This window comes from Stegostoma tigrinum, chromosome 3 (genome assembly GCF_030684315.1).
Source record: "Stegostoma tigrinum isolate sSteTig4 chromosome 3, sSteTig4.hap1, whole genome shotgun sequence".
Lineage (NCBI taxonomy): Eukaryota > Metazoa > Chordata > Chondrichthyes > Orectolobiformes > Stegostomatidae > Stegostoma > Stegostoma tigrinum.
In genome coordinates this window covers 64439526-64464469 of record NC_081356.1, presented here as the reverse complement: position 1 = coordinate 64464469, position 24944 = coordinate 64439526, and the positions used below count along the sequence as shown (strand labels likewise).

General features: G+C 37.2%; 1 protein-coding gene across 1 annotated transcript in view; it reads left to right on the top strand.

The window, feature by feature from the left end:
• Positions 1–24438, top strand: part of vps13a (vacuolar protein sorting 13 homolog A) — a 379786-nt gene extending 355348 nt beyond the window's left edge. Inside the window, exons 69-72 of the mRNA XM_048527513.2 lie at positions 10968–11053; positions 15593–15716; positions 18006–18080; positions 20644–24438. Of these exons, the coding sequence (XP_048383470.1) occupies positions 10968–11053; positions 15593–15716; positions 18006–18080; positions 20644–20709 (351 nt within the window). The 3' untranslated portion in view covers positions 20710–24438. The remainder of the gene's footprint in view (positions 1–10967; positions 11054–15592; positions 15717–18005; positions 18081–20643) is intronic.
• Positions 24439–24944: the final 506 nt, after the last annotated feature.

Here is a 24944-nt window from a genome sequence, read left to right as displayed (position 1 = left end):
GTTCAGATGCCTTCATAGTTCAAGAGACACCTTGCAATATTTGAAATGTAGAATGCCCAGTAGTTTGTCATGTTCTGCATCAACTCACTCACCAAAGAAGACTGGAGGAGAAGGATGATGAATGCCCACAGGACTTGTCATTTGAACATGCACGATGGTAAACACTAAAGGTGAGTGTTTATGATGTAAGGACCATTTTACAGCCTAGAATCTTGGAATTCCATTCAACCCAGAACTGACCCCACAGATCTTTTATTCCTACTACTCTGATGTGTCCAGATCCATTTACACTAATATTTGTGCAAGCTTCAGCCCCAGTAGTTTGCAATTTTGAAAATTGTCATTTTGAATATTATAATGACTTTGATTTGTGACAGCGCTAAGTGAACCACAAAACCTGGCTTGTTGAAGAGCTCAGAATGCTAAAACGAGGAGAAACAGTAATGTGCAAATGTAAGAAGTGAGGATGAGAGGTCGTACAATGTGATGGATCTTGCAGCAATGAGGATATTCTGAATGGTGCAGAAGGGAAAAGAGAGGGTAAGGGATGTGTGTAAGTGTAAAAGTATAAGTTGGATTTAAAAAATCTAGTCGTCATTTTGCTCTTGATTCATGTCTGTGGCACAATACCCTTGATGCCAACTCCTTGAAAACCTCAGTCAAGATTGTTTTCGTTGTAGGAGCAGATTTCTTCTTTCCACTTGCACCTCCTTCCTGACTCTCTGTGCACCTCAATGTTCTGAGGAAGCCACTCCCTCTTTAGCCGTGAGTCTCAGCAGCAACCTGAATGCAATGTTTGGAATGTCCACATCCCCAGAATGCATCACATTGCAGGCATTTTTGTTTCACATTCTGTTACTACCTGAAGAAAACCAACACAATTACATTTTTGAAAACTATACTTGAAAGTTGAGCACCAACATTGTTAACAAACTTAACCAAGTTCTTTTAAATGTGAAGCTTCAAAATCAGAGGGAGTTAATATATTTTAGTTTTTCCCACTCAGACAAATTAATTGATTTTTCCTGGTTCGCTATCTACACTGAGATTCATTGGAACTTGTTTTTCAAGCCATAAAGGAGAAGGTTCATAGTGTACAGCATCATCAAGCTTGAAATTGTAAAATTGCATATGGTGAAATAGAAAATGCTAATTAAGTTTTAAATCCTGAAGTAACATTGAGAATATTGAGTTTTCACAGTTTTATAATTTCCACTTCATTCTTCAAATTAAAATGCAAATGGGAAGAAGAGTTAGTTTGAAGAGATAAAGCTAATGAAGTCTGTGTGGAAACAAAACTGTTTAAAATGCTATGTGATGATATTCTGATTTGCCCTCTTACTCTAGTCTTGGATGTAATAATAAGCTGTGTCACCAAGAAGGCAAGAAGACTTGACCACTTAGAATTCCCATTTATGGGACGTTATATTGGCACATAATCATAGATGTAAAAAGATTGTTCTGTGAAAAAAAATGAATCATGTCACTGACAAGGTTCTGGAGTATAAAATGAAAACATTCCAGAAGTAAGTGATAATTTCCTCATTAATATTAAAAATGAAATGTTACCTTTTTGCTTCTGAAAATTGTTTTAAAATATCAGTATACTAATATGCTGTCTTGCATGAAATAACTAGGTTTTATCAGTGTTTACATCGCTTTTTTATCCATCATAACCATCAGCTGACAACAAACAATGGTTGTATGTAATATATTGTGTGGCAAACTGTAGAGATGCTGAAACGCATACGATTTAAAATATTAAAAAGAATAAGTACATCACAATCTGAGTAAGTAGAATTTGCAAGATAATTGCATGCATTGAACTGATCCAGGTTAGATACCAATTTCTCCTGATTTTAACTAATACTTTTCAGAGTACCAAATTATATTGACATCACAACCAAGTATCCATTCAAAATTAGCTATGTTTTTTGACTGGTTCAGTGGGAGGATGTACTCTGGCATTACTTTCTCTTAGAATTTCCTCACAGATGAATATTTTGGGAAAGTTGTAACTCATCGGTTGCAGACTATTGATGGCATATCCGTGACCAGATCATTTCTCTCTCCTTCTCCACCCCTACCCCCCCAATTAGATGCAGGTGAAGGTGTATTTGCTGTTGGATCTATTTTTTTTTCATTCATGTTGGCTTTTAGCTCAGCCTCCAAGCTGTCTGTAGCTTTTCTGTTGTGGTATCTCCAGTCATCGTGAGCAAGGGCCAATGCTTCTGACTGGCGATTATCAATGTAGCATGCAGAGAGGGACCTCTTCAGGGAGTCCTTGAAACATTTGAATGGAACCACTCTGTTCCATTTATCAGTGGTCAGCTCTGTGTGCACATCTTGAGCAGACTACTGTTACCCTCCTCAGAGGTGAACGATCTTGTGCTGAAGTGTTAGCTGTTAGCAGGATGTCACAATTTGTAATGCAGCCCTGCTAGCAGATTTCGATGGTGTTCTGGAAGTAGTGCTGAAGGAAGCCTGTGGAAGGCCTGCATAATAGCAGCACAGAATGCATGATTCAGTGCCATACAGAAGGTTAGTGAGAGTACTATGGACAAATGTATGTATTTGTAGCCGAATGTGCGTTTGAAAACCTATTGTTCATTTCTTTGTCTACCGTGACATTCAAATGAGATACCACTTCCCAAATAGGTATATTATTTGACAATTTTGAATTTCATTCCCTGAATGACCAGGCTGCTTGGTATGTTTTCTTATTGGAGTCCAGGATGGTACAAGACTTTCACTTTTCTTTCCTGTCTGATGTTTTTTATTCTAAACAGTTGTGCGGCCTCAAAAAAATTTGTTATCCGTTGCAGGTCTGACTGGGGACCAGGAGAATGCAATCACAATGAAAGATTCACTGAGGTTTGCATGCATCTTCCACATTTTTTGAAGATGCTAAAGGTTGAAAAGATCTTAATCGATCTTGAAGCGTGTATAAATTCCGTCCCAAAGGTCCTCCATTGCCTGCTGAAGTCCCATGCTGAAGAATGTAGTGACTAGTGACTTGTCTACACGTTTTGTTTGAAGGAAACTGCTTCACCATTGTTCAGATCCTGAGTGAGCATCCAGGTTTATTGAGAATTTTCCAAGGTCCTGCTCAATGTGCCATAGATCTTACCAAGCCAAATGAAAGCGACATGTTTTATTTTTTGTTCACAACACTTTCCTTAGAGTTATCTTAGTGCAGATGCAATGCCTGCGGGCATCCATTTATTCTGAAACTGTACTGGCTTTTTGAGATGTTTTTGTCCATGCTGTTAGGTGCAAGCCCCTGTTCAGAGGTATTCTAGCCAGAAGTGTCCCAATAATAGAAAGGTGGGTGATCGCACAGTAGTAAGAGCAGCCTGATATTTCTCCTTTTGCTTCTGTATAAGGTGGCAATAACAGAGATGCACACATTCTGTGGAATCCTGTCCTATTCCCAGGAGGCCATGAAACAGTGATAAAGCTTGGAATGTAGGGTAGGGCTACAAGATTTCAAGTTGAATTCCATTGACTTTGGGGCTTTGTTAGTCTTCATCAGGTTGATAGCAGTCAGTTTCCTCCAGAGTTGGATTCTTATCCATCTCTTCTTTGACAGACTGTTATTGAATGTAGTTGATGACAGTAACATCCTCTGTACATTTGGTGCTCAAGTCAAAAGTTTTCTGACTAATGATCCAGGACTCACTCACTGTTGATGCATAATGTCTTGCATTTGGTGTTTCTCAAAGGGTTTTTGGTTCAACAAACTGGTCCATAGACAGATTTTAGAGTTCCATAAAGCATCTTATGTCACCAGGTTCAGTGTACAATTGAGGTTTTCCTTTCCACAAGTAATGAGCCATTGGTATTTTGAATGGTCCTGAGTTTACATTGATGGGTGCTGCGTGTTTGATGTGAGGCTATCTTTCTGACTTTGCTGGCTGGTCTCACCTAGCTTGATCAATGTAATTTTTGGATTTCTGTATATTTTTCGTCAAATAAGTCCCTGTTTTTCTTAGTGCAGACTCCTATGACTTTAGAGATATTCAGTGCTGCAACTATGATGTATACCCTGAATTCTTCTGCAGTGGAATCAGCCATGAGAAAAGGGTGTTCCAGTCAAGCTGCAAGGTTGCTCAACCCCTACATCTGTAAGATGAGGTTTGTAGGTTGCTGACATAAAATTCCATTTGATTGGCTTATTCCAAGGTCTGTTCTGAGGCTTGGCCTGGACATGGAAGCTCAGTTTTGAGCAAACAAACTAGTGAGCAGTATAACAGTCAGCACTTGGCAGGACTGTAGTTTGCAGGGTGTCCTGGACATATTGGTACACCAAGGTATAGTCTACTTGGCACCACTGTTAGAGCGCGAAGATATCCATTTAGTCTTGAAGCTTTTTTTTAAAGATGATGTCATTTATGGACAGGTGCCTTCCTCTGCAGAGCTCCAAGGATAGACTTCTGTTTACATTGTAGGGTCTCAGTCCATCATTTTGAAGCACTTCCTTCCATACGATATTGTCATAGCAAACTCTGGAATTGAAATTGTTGAGGATGACAATCTTGCCTTTGGGCAGGTGATTTTTGGATGAGTTCCTGCAGGTCTGTGTAGAACCTATTAGTGACAACCATACAAGTAATTTAAATTTAGGTTACTTTGAAGAGAGAATGCAGTCAGCAATGACTGGTTTCTCATTATAGGAATTTGTAGTACTGTTAAACGTGTATTTCCCTTGCTTGTAATTGGTTCTATCGTTTGTTTAAATGTGTTGATCATTGTTAAAATTATTTGTTGTGTCTGTCTCAAGCAAATAATTGACTTATCTCTGTTAATAGAGACATAATTAATGATCCCGGTTTGTGGGAAGAGACGTGCCAGCAAAAATAACCGAACAGATATGGGAAATACTAGTTAGCTTCATTTTACCTCAGCCAGTCAGACTTTGCCTTCACATTTTGGTGTTCAAGAAAATCAGTGCTTTAGCAAGTTACGATTATTCTTGGAGCCAGAGTGGAAGAAAGTAAACATTTTAAAATACTATCCAATACACTAACGGAGTAGAGGTAGAATAGTACAATAATTCAGTTGTTCTAACAAGTGTATCAACTTAGACTACTAGTGTAGTAAATCAATTTTCATAAAAATAAACCAGAAACCTTAGATATATAAACAAACAAAAGCTGCAGATAATGTTGCTGAGCAGAACTTAAGAATGTAGACTTTTTATTTTCTACTGTGATTAATAAGCAGGATGTAGATGAGAGAACTCGAGCAGTGAAAGATGCCACAAATGCTGTAGGATGCCCATTAAGCTAAGCCACAAGAATTTAGAAGACAGTAGTCCCAAAGAAGAGTGATTTTGCATGTAAAACTTAACTGTTTCTATCTCCTCCAGTGCTGCCAGACCTGCTATTTTTTTCGAAGCACTTTGATTTTATTTCAGATTTGCACAGTTCTGCAGTATTTTGTTTTATTAAAACACAATAGATCATTTACATTTGGGTAAAAAAGATTGCTCGAATTAGGTATTAACCAAGTTGAATGATGACACCAAAAATAGGTAATAAAGTGAGTTCTAAAGAGAACATAAGGAGTCTGCAAAGTGAAATGGACAGGCTAAATGAATGGGCAAGTATAGAGTAATGTGGGAAAGTGTGAAATTGCCCATTCTGACAGAAAGGATGCAAATTTGTCCAAATGTGTATTATTTAAGTGGTGAGGGGTTGCAGAACTCCGAGATGCAGCATGATCTGGATGTTTTACTGTGTGAATCATAGAAGGTTAGTATGCAGGTACAGTAAGTAATCAGGAAAGCCAAAGAAATGTTATGTTTTATTGCGGAGGGGAATTGAATGCAAGGGTAGGGAGGTTATACTTCAGTTTTATGAATCACTAGTGAGAATGCAGCTGGAGTACTATATTACAATGCTGATCACCATAATTATGGAAGGAAGTTATGTTGAAAGCAGTTCAGAGAAGATTTGCTACACTAATACGTGGGATGAATGGATTGCTTTATGAGAAAATGTCAGACTGACTAGGCCTGTATCTATTGGAGTTTAGAAGAGTCGGAGGTAATTTTAAAATTGAAACTGAAGACGGTGAGGGGACTCGAACAGGTGGGTGTCAAAAGGATGTTTCCTCTGTTGGGAGAATCTAAAACTAAATGTCAATTTAAAAATACAGGGTCACCATTTAAAACAGGTGAGGGAATTCTTTTTGTCGAAGGGTTGAATGTCTTTGGAATTCCCTTCCTTGAATGGCAGTCGATGCAGAATCTTTAAATGTTTTTAAGGCAAAGATAGATTTTTGATTACCAAGGAGATTATGAGGGGTCTAAAGGAATGTAGAGTTGAGATGAAAATCAGGCAGCCATAATCTTATTCGAATAGCAGAGCAGGGTGAAGGGCCAAGTGACCCATTCTTGTTCATTGACTTGTGTTTGTATGTTCATACGAAATGTCAGATTTCGTGGCAAAAAAAAGGTGTGAAGATATAACAATTGATAGTACTGTCTATAGGACAGCTGCCAGATTTCAAAAGCAGTGATCCATTCAAAATAAGGATAACTCTGACCTCTTGTACACTTTAACTCTGCTTGATCTCCCCAATACCTTCTGAAATCTCTGTAGAAAGTTGACATTTTTGTTGCCACGTTCCTACAAAAATCATTCCTTGTTGTGTTCATGTTGGAGCAAGGGCCCAGTCAAGAATTGGACTTAGTAGTATTGTCTCCTATTGCATGAAGGTCATTGATGTATGGCTGAAGTTGTTAGCATCCCAATATGAAGCGCTGCATCTCAAAAGACCTTGCACAATGTTCGTAAGAACTCTACGCTAGTTGTTGTTGGACTCTTGGAGACAACGATGTATAATTTGGCCAACCCAGCCTGTTAGCAAGCCTTATCTAGAACTAAATTACTTTCTCGTGATACTGGTAAGACATAATGTAATCTTTACATTTAGTATGCTTGATGTAATTAAAATGCTTCTAATCTTCCCTGGAAGAAACATGTTAAGTTTTCTAGTGTAAGCATATGAGAAGCAACTTAGACACTCCTTTAAATGTTCAGATGAAAAATATATATCACACATGGTTTTCAAAAGAAGAACTTCTTATGCACGAACCAATTTGTTGCAACTGGTGGAAGACAACTCTTGAAAACGCAGTATAAATTATAAAATCTTTGATTAGAATTATTGAATCACTATAGTTCAGAAAGAGGCCATTTTGCCCATCAAGTCTGCACCAACCCTTTGAAAAGCATCCCATCCTATCCCTGTAACCCTGCATTTACCATGGCTAATCCATCTACCCTGTATATCCCTGGACAATAAAGTGTAATTTAGATTGGCTGGCAAACCAACGTAACCTGCACTTCTTTGGACTGTCAGAGGTAATGCACTCAAGCATGGACAGAAGAACATGCAAACTCCACATAGACAGTCACTCAAGGCTAGAATTGAAACTTGATCCTGGGACAATGAGGCAGCAGGAGTATCCCACTGAGCTACCATGCCACCCATCTGAACATTGTCTCTGTTTTTGCAGCTTGTTACCTCAATAAGATTGAGGCATTCAACTATACAAAACGAAGAAGTATATTGTCTAATTGTGGTAAGATCTAGCTCAGTGCTTCAAAGGGTTAAAAGAATTCTTCTTCCATTTTGGAATCTGTCAAGCTTCAGACCAAGTGTTTTTCTAGGATTTAGAAGAATGAGAAGTGATCTCAATGAAACACAAGATTTAGAAGGGGTTTGACAAGTTCCAAAATTTGTCTCCACTGACTGGGGAGTCTAAAATGTGAGGACACAGTGATTTGATAGGCGTGGAGAACACAGCATTTGGAACAGAAATTTCTTCACTTAAAAGATTGGATTCTGTAGCCAGATGGTAGTGAATACTCAATGATTGAACACATTTAATGCTGAAAGTTTTTTTTTATTTTTTCGGGGTATCAAGAGATGTGGCAACAGAGAGGAAAATTAAATTGAAGTTCAAGATCAGCCAAAATCTTACTGAATGGTAAAATAGACTTGACAGGCTGTTTGGCGTACTCCTGTTCCTATCTCCTGCGTTCTTGTGTTTCCTGGTATTCTTTCCTAGTTAGCTAAAGTTAGCCTTGGAAATTTGCTCTTACATAGAGAAGATGACCAAAAACTTGGACAAAGAAGTAGGTTTTAAGAAGCATATTAAGGAAGTTTGGGAGGAAGTTCCAGACCTTGGTACTTTGGCAACTGAAGGCATGGTGGGTGAACCCATTAAAATCCAAGATGCTGAAAATCAATGTTAACAGATTTCTTGGACTAGTTAACAGGTTGAAGGAAATTTTGAGATAGGAAGGGGCAAAGCTATGGAGGAGTTTGAAAATTGAGGCATCAAGACTTAACTAGGGATCAATAAACAGAACAAGCATAGGATTGGTAAGTGAAGGTAGTGAGAATTAGGGCACAAGCAGCAGTTTGGAATGACTTCATTTACGAAGCCAGCCTTGGAATAATCAAATCTACGGAGAACAAAGGATGACATTACAGCAGCAGTTGCTTTGATGGAGGGACACGGTGATGTTATTGAGGTGGGAATAGAATTGGTGATGGTCTAGACATGTGGTTTGAAATTCAGTGACACCAAGGTAGGTATGGTTTGGTTTGGCCTGAAAAGTTGACAGAGGGAGTCGGTAACTAGGAAACAGAATTTGTGGTGGTGTACAGCCAATTCCTTTGTTCCTCAAATTGGAAGAAATTCTGTTCTGGTTTATGACTTGAGCATTACAGTTTTAAATTTCTTGGAGAAGATGTTTCTTGGCAGATGGTTTTAGTGATACTCACAAACTTGTTCATCATCCCAGTCAGCTTTCCCAACTCCCCTTTTTTTTTCTTAATTTACTCATGGGATATCGGCATCGTTGCACTGTCCATCTTTAATGCCCATCCCTAGTTGCCCTTGAGAAACTATTCTGATTTCTCTTTTAGCCCATATACTTCAGACATCATTTTATAGGCTTACTAAATCTTATTCAAATCAGATAAAAGCAAAATACTACAGAAGCTGGAATCGGAAGGAGAAACAGAAAATGCTGGAGAATCAATGGAGAGAAACAGTTAATGTTTCAAATCCAATATGACTTCTTCAGAACTTAGCGAAATAAGTTGAAGTAATTGACAATTTATAAGTTGAACGTTTCCCATACTGTTGACTCAGTAAAGTACACTATTTTCATAATAGGTTTTTCAGAAGCCAAGTACTGTATGTGAAGAAGCCAGATTCCAGTTCAGGTGTTTCTGTATTACAAAGAGCTCTTGTGATCAGCAGTTCAGAACTGGACTTTCTCGTGGATAACCAATATTTTTCCTTCCTCAGAAATGGAAAATTTCATCAAAGTAAGGTGTTCCATTTAGCTATCACTGATTCAATGACAGTATTGCAATTATTTGCTTAGGTAATTAAGTTCTAGTCTGATAGAACTGGTTCTCAACTTCCGTCATCCAATTTTCTGTCACTGACCTTTATTTATGCTAATTTATTTTCTGTAATTAGGTTGTATTGTTTAATCATATATATAACAATTCTGTGCTTGTGGAACATTATTTTCGATAGGGCAAAATAATTTGGAGCTCTTACTGCTTTCATTTTTAACTTTGGTTCATAGAAACATAGAAAATGGGAACAGGAGTAGGGCTATTTGGCCGTTCGAGCCTGTTTCACTTTTCAATGTGATTATGACTGATCATCCAACTTTGTATGCTGTTCTTTGCTTTTTCCCTTACCCCTTGATCCCCTTACCTTTAAGAACTATATCTAACATTCAATTCCACAGGCTCAGCACACTCTGGGTGGAGGTATTTCTCCTGTTCTCAGTCTTAAGTGGTTTACCATGCATCCTTAAAGTTATTACACCTGGTTCTGGACTCCTTGGCACTCCCAGCCTCATCCCATGTCCAAGCCTCCCTCTCATCCACCTCTTTGGCCTGAACAACCTGTCCATCTTCTCTCCCAACTATCCACCCCATTCATCCCACTGACCAATCCCCACCATTCCCTATCTGCACACCCCTATCACCAACCCACCTACCTTGCCCAGGCTGACCCCTCCTCTATTTATTTCCCAGCACCCTTCTCCCTCTCCATTTCTGAAGAAGGGTCCCGATTCAAAACATCAACTTTCCTCCTCTGACGTTACCTGGCCTGCTGTGTTGCCTCCTTTGGTTATGCTGTCTAGTCCTGTTAGAATTTAATAGGTTTCTATGAAGTCTCTCCCAAGTCTTCTAAAGGTGTGAAGATCACAGTCCCAGTCTGTTCATGCTTTCCTCATAGGACAGACCCAGAACCTCTACTGCACTCCCTTCATGGGATATATGTCCTTCTTTTAGGTAAAGGACCAGAATGGCACAAAGAGCCAGGTGCATTCTCACCAAGCGAACATAGTCATTACCAAGCTAGTAGTTCTTCATATGCCAGTCCAGTCATTCCCCAGGAATCACTCTGATAAACCTTTGCTGCATTTCTGCTATAGCTTGAACGCCCTTCCTCGGATAAGGAGACCAAAACTGCATGTGGTACTCTAGCTGTGGTCTCACCACAGTTCAGGTTCAAAGTACCTTATGTTGTAATAGTTTCTCCACCATAATATTGCATAATTTAGCTTTGTGGTTATGGTATGTCACTGTTGGGCTGTTTCAACCATTACAATTGTTTGTGATTAATTTCTTTCAAATATAATTGTTTACGCCACAAAGTCTTGCCACTAGCAGGCTGGTTGTGGCCTTGTGAGGATGGGTGAATTGAATATTGATCAAGACTAATTAAGGTTTTTGCACTAGATATTTGTGCAATGTTTATCATCTTGAATTGTAAATGTTACACTATTATTAACGTAAAAATTGTTAGCTCTAAATGTTTTGCGTTGTAGCCATATTTCAATATACAACGCCCTAAAATGAAAATACACACTTATCAAGTTTGTTTGACCGTCTCTATCTTTTTTCCTTAGAAAATTGAAAATGGAAGATTTGCCAAATACAAGTACTTTGGACATAAAATGATTAATGATTCAGACTTATTTATGATTACAAAAAGGTAAGATTGTAAACTTCACATGAGTTTAGAAAATCTGTTTCGAAAATGCGCTCACATTGTCCTGCACTTTGTCATGAAATTTCAATTGCATTTGCAAAATTCCCAATTTATCATGTGAGGTTGATAAATTTATAAGCTTTTATTTGGGATCAATGTCAATTGCCAGTCACACAAGCAGACTTATTTGCACTAACTTTGTGTCTTTATCTACCCAAATCTAAGAAAATGCTACAAAATTGAATAATTGAACAGGGAACACTCGTTTTTATGTCATTTGGCTAGAATGTCATCTGTCAGAATATTCAAGAGAAAAGTATAGGATGCACTGGTAGTAATCTTTTAGGAACCCTTAGATTCTGGAAAGTCCCAAAGGATTGGAAAGCTGCCAATGTAGTACCTTTATTTACAAAGGGAAGGAGACAAAAAACAAGGTAGTCATAGGCCAGTTAGCTTAATGTCTGTTCTTGGGAAAATAGTAGAATATGTTTTAAAAGATGTAATAGCAAAGCATCTAAAAATGCATGATGTGTTAAGTAGAGTCAACATTGCTTTATGAAGGGGAATCATGCCCTGACAAATCCATGAGAAGTTTTGAGGAGGTAACAAGCAGGAGAATATATGGATTTTTCTAAGACCTTTGATAAGCTACCATTTTTTAGGCTACTTAGTAAGAGCCTGCGGTGTTGGTGGTGGTATGTTAGAGGATTGCTAACTCATAGATGGAAAGTTGAGAAAAGGGGAGCATTTTCAGACTGGCATTCTGTAATTAGTGGTATGTTACAGGGATCAGTGCTGAGTCTGGAAATATTTACAATGTGTATGTTAATGACTCAGATGAGGAAAGCGAGTGTACTGTTACCCAGTTTTCAGAAGACACACACAAACAGGATGGAAGGCAAGTGATGAGGATGACAGTGTCTGCAGAGGGATGTAGACAAGCTAAGCAAGTGAACAAAAACATAATAGATGGAATATCATGTGGGGAAATGTAAGATTATGCACTTTGGCGTGTGTACAGAGGAGGCAAATATTATTTAAATGGAAAAAAATTGCAAAAAGTTACAGAACAGAGGGATTTGGGGCTCCTCATTCATGAATCATGAAACACTAGCATCCAAGTTCAGCAGATAGGCCAACACTGCATTTGCCCTTTTTATTTCAAAGGGAATGGAGCATAAACATAGCGAGGTTTTACTTAAACAAGCAAGGCACTAATCAGATCACTAGTTGAAATCTGTGAACAATTTTCAGCCCTTTATCTAAGAAAAGATATACTAATAGTGGTGGCAATAAAGCAGGTATGGAGAAACAATCATAAGATGTTGAGTAAATTGGGCCAATACTTGTTGGAATATAGAAGACCTTTTGAAACATACAAGATCCTATGGGACTTGACAGGACTGACACAAAGGTTGTTTCCCCCAGGCTACTTTTTGCTCATATGTCTTATGGAGATGCTGTCTACCCAGTATGGTGAATTTATTTTGAAGAATAGTGGAACAAGAAGGGAAGGTGATGGCCAAGTGGTATTATCACTGGTCTGTTAATCCTGTGACCCAGATTCAAATCCCACCACAGCTGATGGTGGAATTAAAGAATCTTACCGATAACCATGAAGCCATTGTCAATTTTTGGGAAAATCCCATCTGGCTCACTAATGTCTTTTAGGGAAGGAAACTGCCATCCTTACCTGGTCTGGCCTACATGTGACTCCAGCCCCACAGCAATGTGGTTGATTCTTAACTGCCCTCTGGGTAATTATGGATGGGTAGTAAATGCTGCCTAGCTAGTGACGGCGTCATCCCATAAATGAGTAAAGAAAAAAAAATTATTCAGTGTCCTGACCAATTTTGTCCCTCAAAACAACATCACAATAAACAGATTTGCTGGTCATTATTCATAAGAATGGTTGGATGTGAAGATCAAATGTCATAGTTCCAAGTATGCGCATGATACAGAAGAAGCATGGATGATGTAAAGAGGTTTTGAGAGAGCCATTCAACTTCTCATGATTTTAAATAGGAGTACTACTTAAGTTTAAATCATAGTTTTGAACTCTTGATGAAAGTTATCCCACGTAATTTCATGTTGTAAACAAAAATTCCTTTTGTATAGGAATTAAACAAAGCAAGTACCCCTAATTTAACATGTTTAATGGATCTTGAGGTGTCTTTCATTTCTGGGACCAAACGAAACAAATGCTTGAATTCACTGACTCCTCTCTGTCTTTCAGCCGTTCTGAGTGATAAGACTCCTCGTGATCCTTCCACTAACATCCAGCCAGGTGACCCTCTCTTTAAACACTTCAATTGTGAACACAAGTGTGGACCTCACGACCTGTCTGTTCAGTCACTGCAAAATCAAAAACACTCTCGCAGATACAGTTTCAACTCATCATCCACAATTCCCAAATTTATCCTTTGGTCTGAACAGTATGTGGATATGTTAAGAACTTCCCTGATTTCCCAGTTGTGTTTCAATCCTCCTTTTTATACAGCAAATTACTTGAGGGGAATTGAATGCATTTTACTCAAATTTACAGTCTTGGTATTTTCAAACTAACCTGTTCAGAGATGTTATTGCACACCACTGGAGCACGTGGAACTTGAACCAACATCTGCTGGGCGAGAGGTACAGACATTACCTCTGCACCACAACAGCTTTCACTTTGATTCCCAGAAATGCTCATACACACACTTGTGTATTTCCAGTTAATAATCAATTTACCTGCAAAGTCCACAGGAGCAGCCCACTTACTATACTTTTTTTTCTAACATCTGGAAGTGCTCTCTCTCACAATTGAATGATGTTTTGTTTCCTACCATATCACCCATGGCATTTTATGTACATTATCGAACACCACTAAATCGTCCATGTTTCCAATTAATCAAATTTCATGAAATACCCAGCAAGGGTGCTGTAGACCACCAAAGATGAGAGAGTTAGTGTGAGGGGGATGGAGTGAAAAGGGAAGATAAGGCACTCTATCTCCTGCAGTAATCACCTTTTTCAAAGTTCAAGAATATGTAATGGGCATTGCCTACTCCTTGTCCAAGGACACCTGAACACAATGCTGCAGAAGAGAAGTAGCTGATTTTGCTATCTTTCCCTTGTTTTTGTTTCCAGGGGTAGGAACACTACCACTGTGCCACAAGAGGTTCCTCCAATTTGCTCTCTCTCGCCACCTAGCTAATTGTGTCCACCTGCCATTGAAAACTTCTGCCCTTCTAACTTTTAAGTATGCATGATCCATCCTTTTGAACAGTAATTACTTTGTTTAACAACCTGTCATGCTCAGGGATTTCCCACCCCCCCCCCCACAACCTTAAGTAACAAACCTAGAAGTTATATTCCTAAACTACTTGATCCTTGCAATTAAACATTTCATACTTAACTGCAAGTCTAGGCAGGATTGTTTGATAAGTGGCAATCTGATTATCATTACACTTTCTGCTTACATAAGCGAGTTCCACAATTCTGACACGAGATTCTGATTGAGGCTTCTTCAAACAAGCAGAACCGTACTTTCACTTTGCTCAGGTTCTTTATAACGCAGTACATTTGGGGCAAGGAAAACCACATTCCCATTTCACAACAGTCATTTGCAGGATTCTGTGCTTTGAAGATCCAGCATCAGACAGCCATTGTTCACTTCAGGTACAATTTGAGAACTTCGATTGCTGAGTGTCCAAGTACTTGAGAGAAATAATTCAAGTCCCTTTTTCTTCAGGATATGTTCGGGGCTAATTCTTCATAATATTTGAGCAGCACATTAGTATACTGTAGTAAAGATCACTGATTCTGTATTTCAAGGTTTTGTGTTTAGAGACACAGAAAGCAAGGAGATAAAGTTTGTAGTTACTGTCTGATTATCTGTTTAAAGCTCAAGGAGAGCAGTGCTACAGAAAGCTTATACTTTCACCTGCAATTATGAGCATTGGACTGCATATGGTATACTCCAGTAGTGTTAGGGAAGGGTTCTTTGTTCAATCATTTAAACTTTGCCTCCAACACGATAATGGAGAAACAGCTATATATACTTTTGCACGGTGGGGAAATGGTCATTGACCAGATAAAAGAATAAAAACTGTAATTACGATGGTGGCAAATCTAATAGAGGAGATGGTAAGTACAGTAATTAAAGGGCAAATTTTAATCTTTGAAATGATATTACAGCTCGTACTGCTTTTCCAATGGAAGTGTCCTTCACAAAATACTTTATCAAAAGAATGCTGTGTACCACCTGAGAGGTACTTCCTGCAATTAACCTGGGCGTTCTAAGCAAGTCGGTCAAGCTGTCTGTTTTTGTCCTCCAAAGCCCCGTTTTGCACTGCCACCTAATTCAGCTCTAAAGGGGAGCCCCAACATGAGCTGACCTGCATGTTCATTGCACTACTCAGGCCAATGTATCAATGAAAATCATACTTTAATCTAAATCCCATACAGTCAGTTCATGTTTCAAGATGAAATGAAATAACCTTTGAAATAAATGTTTACGGTAACCATTTGTTACTCACTGCACTAAATATCATTTTCCAGTGGTATCTTATTTGTAACACAAGGAACATTTGGGCAGTTGAACTGTGAATGGCAGTATAGCTTCGAGGAATTCACTAAAGAACCTTTTATTGTTGCTGGAAGGAGGTTACGTATTGAAGCCAAAGTAAGTAAACATTTAGAAGCTGTTCTTTGCATATATTGACTTGAAAAAGATGCTTTGTTTTAAAATGTACCTATCATGAGTAAACTTATTATAAAATATAAATTTGAATATTTTAATGATGACATCAGAAGCTTAACATGTAGTTGTGGACAGATTCATAATTGAACATGACTAAACAATTCGAACTAATTGCCTTGTTTAAGAGCAACATATATACAGGTGAGGCAGTGGCCTAGGGGTATTATCACTAGTCTAGACTCATCAGATAGTCATATTCGAATCCTGCCAAAGCAATGGCGGAATTTGGAATTAAGATTCTAATGATAACTGTTGTCAAAAAACCCCATCTACTTAGGGAATATCCTTTAGAGAACTGCTGTTCTTACTGGGTGTGGCCTACATGTGACTCCAGACCCACAGTGATGTGATTGCCTCTTAACTGGCTTCTGGACATTAAGCACCAGCCCAGCCTATGACATCCACATCTCATAAATGAATTAAAAATAAATCAGAATCGTTGCAATACCCAAGATGCAGAGTTATCTTTACTGCAATAAAATCTTTGCCTCATATCAGGTGAAAATTACAAATCACCATACTTCCTGTATCAATAAAACTGGTCACGCTTGACTATCTTCATCCACAAAAGACACCCTCACTGTTCCACTATGGACATTTCTCTTGATACAATTCTAATCTTCTTCTAAGATAGATCTTCACTGATGTTTATTGTATCTTTCTCGCTTTCAGATTGATGCACACAATTCCTCCTTAGTATTTCTGGAAATGGCTGCATGAGCTATTCAGAATATCCTCCGTTATGTCCACATCTCATAGGATGTCCAAGAATTGTGGAATTAAATATTTCTGACTACAACTCGCTAAGTCAGTCATCACCAATTCTAGCATAGACACATCAATTGGGCCCTGATTCCAGATCCATTTCAATGCTTTCCTGGTTGATACCCTATCTTCTAACTTTCCTGAATTAAAATGCATCCAAACCTTACCTGAATGCGACTGGTAAGAACTATGACCCATGTATTCACTGGTCTGCATCTCTTGTGGTGTGGCAGAACCTCAATTTAAAATTCTTATCATCATTTCACATTTCTTCACAGCTCATCCCTGCATCCTTCTGATAACCTGAAGAAGGGTCCCAACCCAAAACGTCAGCTTTCCTGCTCCTCTGATGCTGCCAGGCCTGCTGTGATCATCCACCTCCTCACTGTTATTTCTGAATCAGCATCAACAGTTCTTACTATCTCCTGCTGATAACCTCAGACTTCTAAGCACTAGCACTATACATATCCCTCTGTGTCAGATTGCAAAAACTCCTTTAGGCAATGTTAATTTTGTTTGATTACATTCCTAAGTAGAATTTAAAGTTTTTAAAATCCCTATATAAATACAACTGGTTGTAAAGTGAAAGACTAATATTTTAGCCATGGTTGGTTAAAAGCTCATGCTGGCAATGTTGTACTATTTTGATTCCAAAGTGAACCCTGGCTTCGAGAACCAGAAGTTTGATTTTTTGTTAACTGTGTACCTTGGTCATCATTGAACATAGTTGCAAGAGGCTGTCAATACTCTTTTAACAAAAGGAAAAAAGTTATATCTCTTATACAATGTAGAAGTTATTTTCTTATTGAATAAACTAAGTTATTACAAATATTAAACTGAACCCATTTATCCTCAACAACATTCAATCCTCAGTGAAGGATCACCCTGTCTCCACTTTAAAGTTTCTTGATCACTTGGCATGGTAGCCATTGTTTCTGGAATTTTCTTCTCCCTGGTTTGGAAACACTTTCAGAACAGATACGTAGGTTTTCCATACCCTCACCTCCTAGCACTTTTCTGCTTTGAGTATTCTTTTAAGCCCCTCATGACTTCCTCCCCAGCCCTGACTAAACCTGCACACACTGCTTGAACTTCTGGACAGTTCTGCCCTTTTTCCATGGTATTGGACATCTGTTGTTAGGCAACAGCAAGTTTCATTTCTTCTACATGTGTTTCTAATGTGTGCACTGTTTATTTCAAATTCTACCCCAAATCTGTAAACCTAATTAAAAATACACGTATCAACAAACTTCAGACACCTCCACCAGTCTCAAGAAAATCTAACAAAATTATATCTCCTCTTAACACACAATACAGAAATTCAAATACAATTTAATGCTGAACATGGTTCTCTTTCTTTAGAATCCCAGGTTCAAAACAGCAGTGTATCATGAACTTTCATCGTGATTTATCTATATTCAGTTAACATTCCTTGTTTTCTTAAAGGAACGTGTGAAATCTGTATTCCATGCAAAAGAATATGGAAAAATTGTGAATTTCAAAACTGAAGATGATGCACAGGTATTGAAGTTTCTTTTCAATATGGCTGTACATGATTTTGATAAGCTTATTCACCATTTTTTCTGATGGTTTATCTGTAATTTGCTGGCACAGAATACCTTGACTTAGCTGTTAATAATTCAAAGTTGAAAACGAAGAGACACAGACAGGTTAAATGAGTGACAGAAATTTTGCAGTTGGAAATACTGCGCACTTTGGAAGAAAGAGGATCTGAATGTTATTTAAATGGAGAAAGCCTGCAGAAGATAGCAGTACAGAGAGATTTGGTTGTTCTTGTGCAAATCTAAATATAGCAAGATCAGGATAATATCTAGGTTTGGGCTGACAAGTGGCAATTTACCTTCATGCTACAGAAGTGCCAGAAAATTACTATCTCTAACAAATATGAAGAAACTGTTATCCTCCGGCATGAACATCAGAATTCCCCAATAGCAGTGGTCCTGTGGGCTACTATTTATCAGAAACTAAACTGAATCAGACATAAATACTGTGGTCTCTGGTCACAAGAGCAGATTAGAGACCAAAATTTTGTAGCAAGTAACTCACCTTGTCTCCTCTGTCCAGTATCTATAAAGGCAAAAGTCAGGAGTGTGATGAAATATTCCTCACTTGCCCGATGACTGCAGCTCCAACAACACTGAAGCTTCTTGACACTATCCAGGTCAAAGCAGCCAACTGGATGGGAACCTCAACCACTCCTTTCAACATTCACTCCCTCCACCGCTAATGTACAGTGGTAGCGATGTACTGCAGCAACTCAGCAAGGCTCTGTAGACATTGTCTTTCAACCCTTGGCCTCAACCAGAGAGGAGTAGATACATGAGACCACATTCTGCAACTTCCCCTTAAACCACACACTATCCTGATTTGGAACAATATTCCTATTTTTTTTCCACTGCAGCCTGATCAACATCCTGACAGTACTATAATCTGTGTATCTACATCACATGAACTGCAGCATTCAAGGGCAATTAGGGTTGAACCAATGCCACTCATCTGTTTGAATGTTTTTTTAAAAGCCCTTCTTATTTATTCAAGGTAAAATCAAGACAGTGGCAAAACACAATTGCATTTATATTTAATGCAAGGTGAGGTCATTATGTTGCACGAATGGTACTTTCTACTTGTCGGCCCACGACTCAATATTGTTTAAATTTTGCTGTTAACATACATGGATTGCTCCAGAGGAATTATAATCAAAACAAATAAATAAAATACTTCAATAGTATCACAAAATTGAAGAAGCTACATTGATTTTGATTGGAGCATGGACAGTTGAAGTGAAATTTAATGAAGCTGTTCAGAATTACAAGGGGATTATTTGAGGATACACTGACTGCAGTGACAACAGGACGCGTATTTTAAGGACATGGATTTAATTAGTTTTGAAGGAGGCTATGTTTAAAAAAAATTCTAATAGGTTGAGATGATCTGGAATGTACAGCCCGAAAGGATAGTGATAGCAAATTCAATATTGCCTTAAAAAGGCATTGATAAGTACTTGCCTTTGGCTGGATAGCATTTTGCCCTCCAAAAAGCTTTATGGGCCCAGTTTGCAGAATGGATTTTTTCTCTATATGAGAGTCTGATTGACATTTACGTTCTGCCTAAACAGGTGATGTTGCGTATCTTGGTTACGCAAATAGCTGAACCTGGGTTGTTGTGGGTAATAGTATGTGTTCATGCTATGCTGGAGCTGTAACACACTGATAGGCTACTTAAATGCTCATGTAAATACAATTTATAAATTACTAAAATGCTGGAATGTATTCCATTAAATTGCATATCAAACAAGAACTTTGAAAGGTACTGCATAAAGAGAGTGGCCTAGGGCATTTCACATTAGGAAACATTTGATCAAGCTCTAAGAGGTAGGTATTTAGGAAATCTACAACACGATCGGAAAAGTGGTATTAAGGCTGTGGTCAGATCAATTGAGATCTTATTGAAAGGCACAGCAGGCCAGAAAGAACATAGGAAGAGGAGTAGGGATATTCAGCCTGTTCCACCATTCAGTGAGATCATGACTGATCTGTGATCCATATCCCTCACAATGTTTTGCTTAACAAGATTCAGATTCAATGTCTCAGATTTAGAATTAGCAAAGCCATTTGTGAAAGTGCATTCCAAACATCTTCCATCCTTCTGTATAAGAATGCTTCCCAACATCTCTCCTGAATAGTCTAGTCCTAATTCTCAGAGTAGAAGGCATAGTTTCAGACTCAAACAGTGCTAAGGGCTCAGCTTTATCTGCCATCTTTTCCTGTAAATATCTTGAAGACTTGGATCAGATCACCCTGGTCGCTAGAATTTAGAAGATTAAACAGGCCTAATTTGTGTAATCTCGCTGCAAACTTAATCCCTAAAGTCCAGGTATCATTCTTGTAAATTACAATACTATAAACATGACAATCAATCCAGAATGTGCACTAAACTATAATTGGAGGAGCATGACTGAGTTGAGATTAGAGGTAGAGAGTTAATGCTTAAATCATATTATTTAAGATTTTTTTAAAAATTGGTATTTTGCTAAGTGTAAATATCTCAACAATTTTGTTCCCAGTGGATTCTGGCAAAACTGCATGAAGTGCTTGAAAGAAGAGTACCTGATCATCATCCAAAGATATGAATGCTACAGGAAGTATTAGGAATTTCATAATCATGAAAAGTAGCTCATTTTCAACTATTATTAAAGGAGGTAAATTCACATGAACCGAATGCCGTACACAATTAAGTTTAAATATTTTATTCAGTTAATTCTTGCAAAACCTACAACTATTGTATCTGATTTTGATGGTTCCGTCCTGAATTTTCAACAGGTGTTGAAATGTAGCGTAGAATAGAAATCTCACTTTAATAGACTTTAATTAATGTTTAATTAATTCACATGGCTCTGGTTTTTTTTGAAAGGAAAGCACCACACTACCAAGTGCCACAATATACCTTCAATAACACAGATGTGCCAATGACTTACTTTGCTGCAGTGCTTTGTGACTTACTTTTGTGTCACTGGTCAATTTAAAATATCCAGATGTTTGACACATTAAAAACTCAAAACCAATTTGAAAATAATGCATTAGTGTATTTGAATACAAGATGACACCACCTGGAGTTCATTAATTATTTCGAGTATAGTAAACAAATAGAGCGTTAACTGGACTGTTAATCAGTTGTCCAAGATCGTCCACTTATTCCATTATAAATTCAGAAGATTCATTTTCTTGTAAATACTTAATTGTGCTCATCAGAAAATCATATTGTTAAATATGTATTTGGACCATTAAAAGGATATATGCTGGAGTATTAATATTCAAATGACTTCCATGCAAACTTAATGCACTGAAATTTAAACAATTATGGAGTCTCCACAGATCCAGGCAAATATTTGTTCTCTGCTTAATACACAGTTCAACTTCTTTGGGTTTTTTCATGACAAATTTGAACACAAGACTTATACTAAAAATCTGAAAATTAACAAAACTACTAAATATTTCAAACTTCATGCTCCAAATCATACATATTTTCTACTTTGTTCAATATCATTATAGTTCCTATGTTGCTCAATCTATCAGAATGGTATATGTGAAACATTCAATACGATGCGTATTAATGTAACCAACCCATAAAATAACAATGAATAGTTTCTAATCACCATAATGAATCTTTCATCTGTAATCGAACATGCTCATGGCTAAATGTTTTTAAGTTCCTGCCTTTGATAATATAATGTTAATATGCAATTTTCTACAAACTTCAATTATGTAGATGCACTGTATAATCTGAAAGATTTACCATGTTTGCAGAGAATTTATATTATGCAGCAACTATGCCAATTTACCTCCAAAAGAAATGTTGACCTTGAAAATGATAGCATTTGGGAAGGGATGGGGGAAATCATGAGTATATTTTATAGTTTGTACCAAATTTTGAAGATCACTGTTTATCCAAATTCATGGTATAATGTTGACACTGATTTTTTTTGCTTAAAAATCTTTTAAGCACTAAAATGTAAAAGCATAATACCATTTACAATTGCAGTCTGCCCCTTCATAAACTTCACCTGGTTACAGTTCTCCTTTAAAAAAAGAAGTGGAGATTGACTACTATAACGCCTCCATAAGCTTGTGGATATCACCAAGGAAAAGATCTTATCTGTATTTTGAAACAAAATTTAAAAATCTACTTGGTACCAGAAATAAATGCATCATCTTTTATTTCACAGTACGGGAACTGAATTGTCAGAGGTTCAATAAATCATTAATTTACATTACATTACATTAATAGCAGCTTAAATGTAAATGTGAAATTTAAGATCTAGTCCATAAAACTGAAATTAGCTACTTCTAAGTGTAATGAGAAATGCATATGATACTTCAATATAATATCTTGAAAATCAACAGTCCTGCGTAGGGCTTTAGATTATGACTTTGGATCGGTCACTAATGATGGAACAGTAGTAGTAACATCTAAATTTAAAAAGCTATTTATCTAATGCCGAAGTTCTATGAGGAAGGCAGGAGTCTGCAGATTTTGACACGACCCTTAACCTCAAAATTGTCCAGAAAGATTTAATGAGCTCTGGTACTTAATTCTGAGGAGATCTCTTCAGATTTGGTGTCACTTCTAAGGATTGTAGGTCAGTTTTGCTGTAGCTATACCCTATCAGGTATTAAACTGAAATATTCTCAAATAGGGAAACATAATTACAATTGGATATACAAAAGTACTAAAGGACAAAATAACTATAACTATTTTTTGAAAAGTCATTCACTTTTACATGTTTGGGAAAGGCAGATTCTAAAATTTTATTAGTTTTCAGCATCAGTAAACAGAGGGCAGTACAAACTCAAGTGACTTAAAATGTTGTTATTATTACTTTTAAAGTGTAAAGAGTTGAAGTTCAGTGATAATCTGATTAAAAAGTGGAATAATGCACTGTGATCACTAACTGCAAATACAGGATTTTGATGTTTAACTGTGCATGTTGAAAATGGCAGTTTGCTATCAGTTTTGCAGTGAAAATGATAAATAGCAGCAGTTTCACTACTATTACAACTACACATTCCACACTGATGATTTTAATACTTTGGGTACACTGGCTGGAGAATTGCCATTTCCTGATGTGGTTGCATTTGCATGCAACCAACCGTTCATCAATGATAAACATCTTTAGAAAAATAAGCAACAGTAAAATACGCATTTCACATTTTTTGGAGACTAGATGATGGAAGAATAATTTAATTGTTTCTTCTCCTTTGGATGTTATTTAAACTGTCTGGATTCTCTGTCCCTCATGCTCATTAAAAAAACAATACTCATGTTTGTTTCTCACAAATTAAATACTTGCCAGTTTAACATATTGCATATCACAGTTGATCATATGCAAGTGATGGTCTTATGACCATAATATACAATCATTCACATACTCTCTTGCAGTACACCTATTGTGTGTTGTCTTAAACTAACCTCTTCTTTTGGACCATTTGTGGGAGCCTGCCTTTGATTCATTCCACCATGATCGAAAACAAATCATTTGAAGCTATCCATATCTTACACAATGAAAGCATTCTTACAATGGGTTTATTTTAACAGACAATTAAAACAGCTACAGCTCTGCATTAGGTCAAGGGTAAAATTACAATTGAAAACATAAAATTCATACTCATCTGAAATAAACAATAGACAAGTCTTTTGTTAGATAATTAGCTAGAGCTGATGGAGGAGGTTTTCAATATCCGAATTCCCTTCAGTTGCTGCTGAATTTTTTTTTGACATGGATTTATTTTAATCAGTCAACATTCAATAAGATAACTACTTAAACATATATTCAAGTGGAAAACTCCCTAAAAAAACAAACTCTAGCTTATTTGATACAAAACTTTAATAGGTAATTATTTGCCAATGTCTGCTTCTTTGGAATTCTGTAACCAGGTAAAGGAACAGGTACCTCAGTATTATGTTGTGCTGAAGCATTAATGTCAATGTTCCTGCTACTCAGCTTTGTATTTGAATAATTGGGTAAACCCAAAACATTTGCATTATAAAAATGTCTGTTATTGAAAACTGTAACAATACACAACCTAAAATGTACTTTTACAGAGACTAACCTCAGACTGATCACTATTGTACTAAAATTTATCATGGGGATATATCATTTCTAACAATGTGAAAAATTGTGAATTAAGTAATGCTTTGTTATTTTTCCAAGTGCTGCTTTTGAATTTTTTTTTAATGCTTTGCACAGTACCATTTGTGCAATGGTAGGAATGATTTTTTTTAAAAACGTACAAATGCAAATTGTTGAATAAAAGTGTACTGCCCTGTAGTCTGCATTATTCATTGATATGGTACAAGAAAAACCGGACTGAATTTACTTCATGCAAAATAGGAATAGTATTGTAACTGAGTCAATGCCATTTACCCAAATAATCTGAAGGACATGATCTTGTTACTATTGTCTTCATGCTGGAGAGAATTTTAATAACACAAATTCTTTGAAGTATTTTACATAAATCTTATTCAATTTTTTTTCTCTGCCATTGCCGCTTTGTACCAAACTCAATGGAACATTTATTTTGGCTTCAGACTATGTGGACGAAACCTGGAATTTTAATTTGTCCCATGACATGAATAACCAGGAACACAAGAGAATGTTCCAAAAGATTCATTGTATTAAGTGTAATGCACTGAAGCTTTCCTAGTTAGATAATGATTTGATGCCCCGAGGAACCCGCATTGTGAACATGGAATTAAGCCAAAATGGAAACAAGGGTATCATGGCATTTTAATTGTCTTACAGTAGAAATTTATTTTGGCTGAATTGTATTTTTTTTAACAAACAAAAAGGTCCCAACAGCAGTAAAA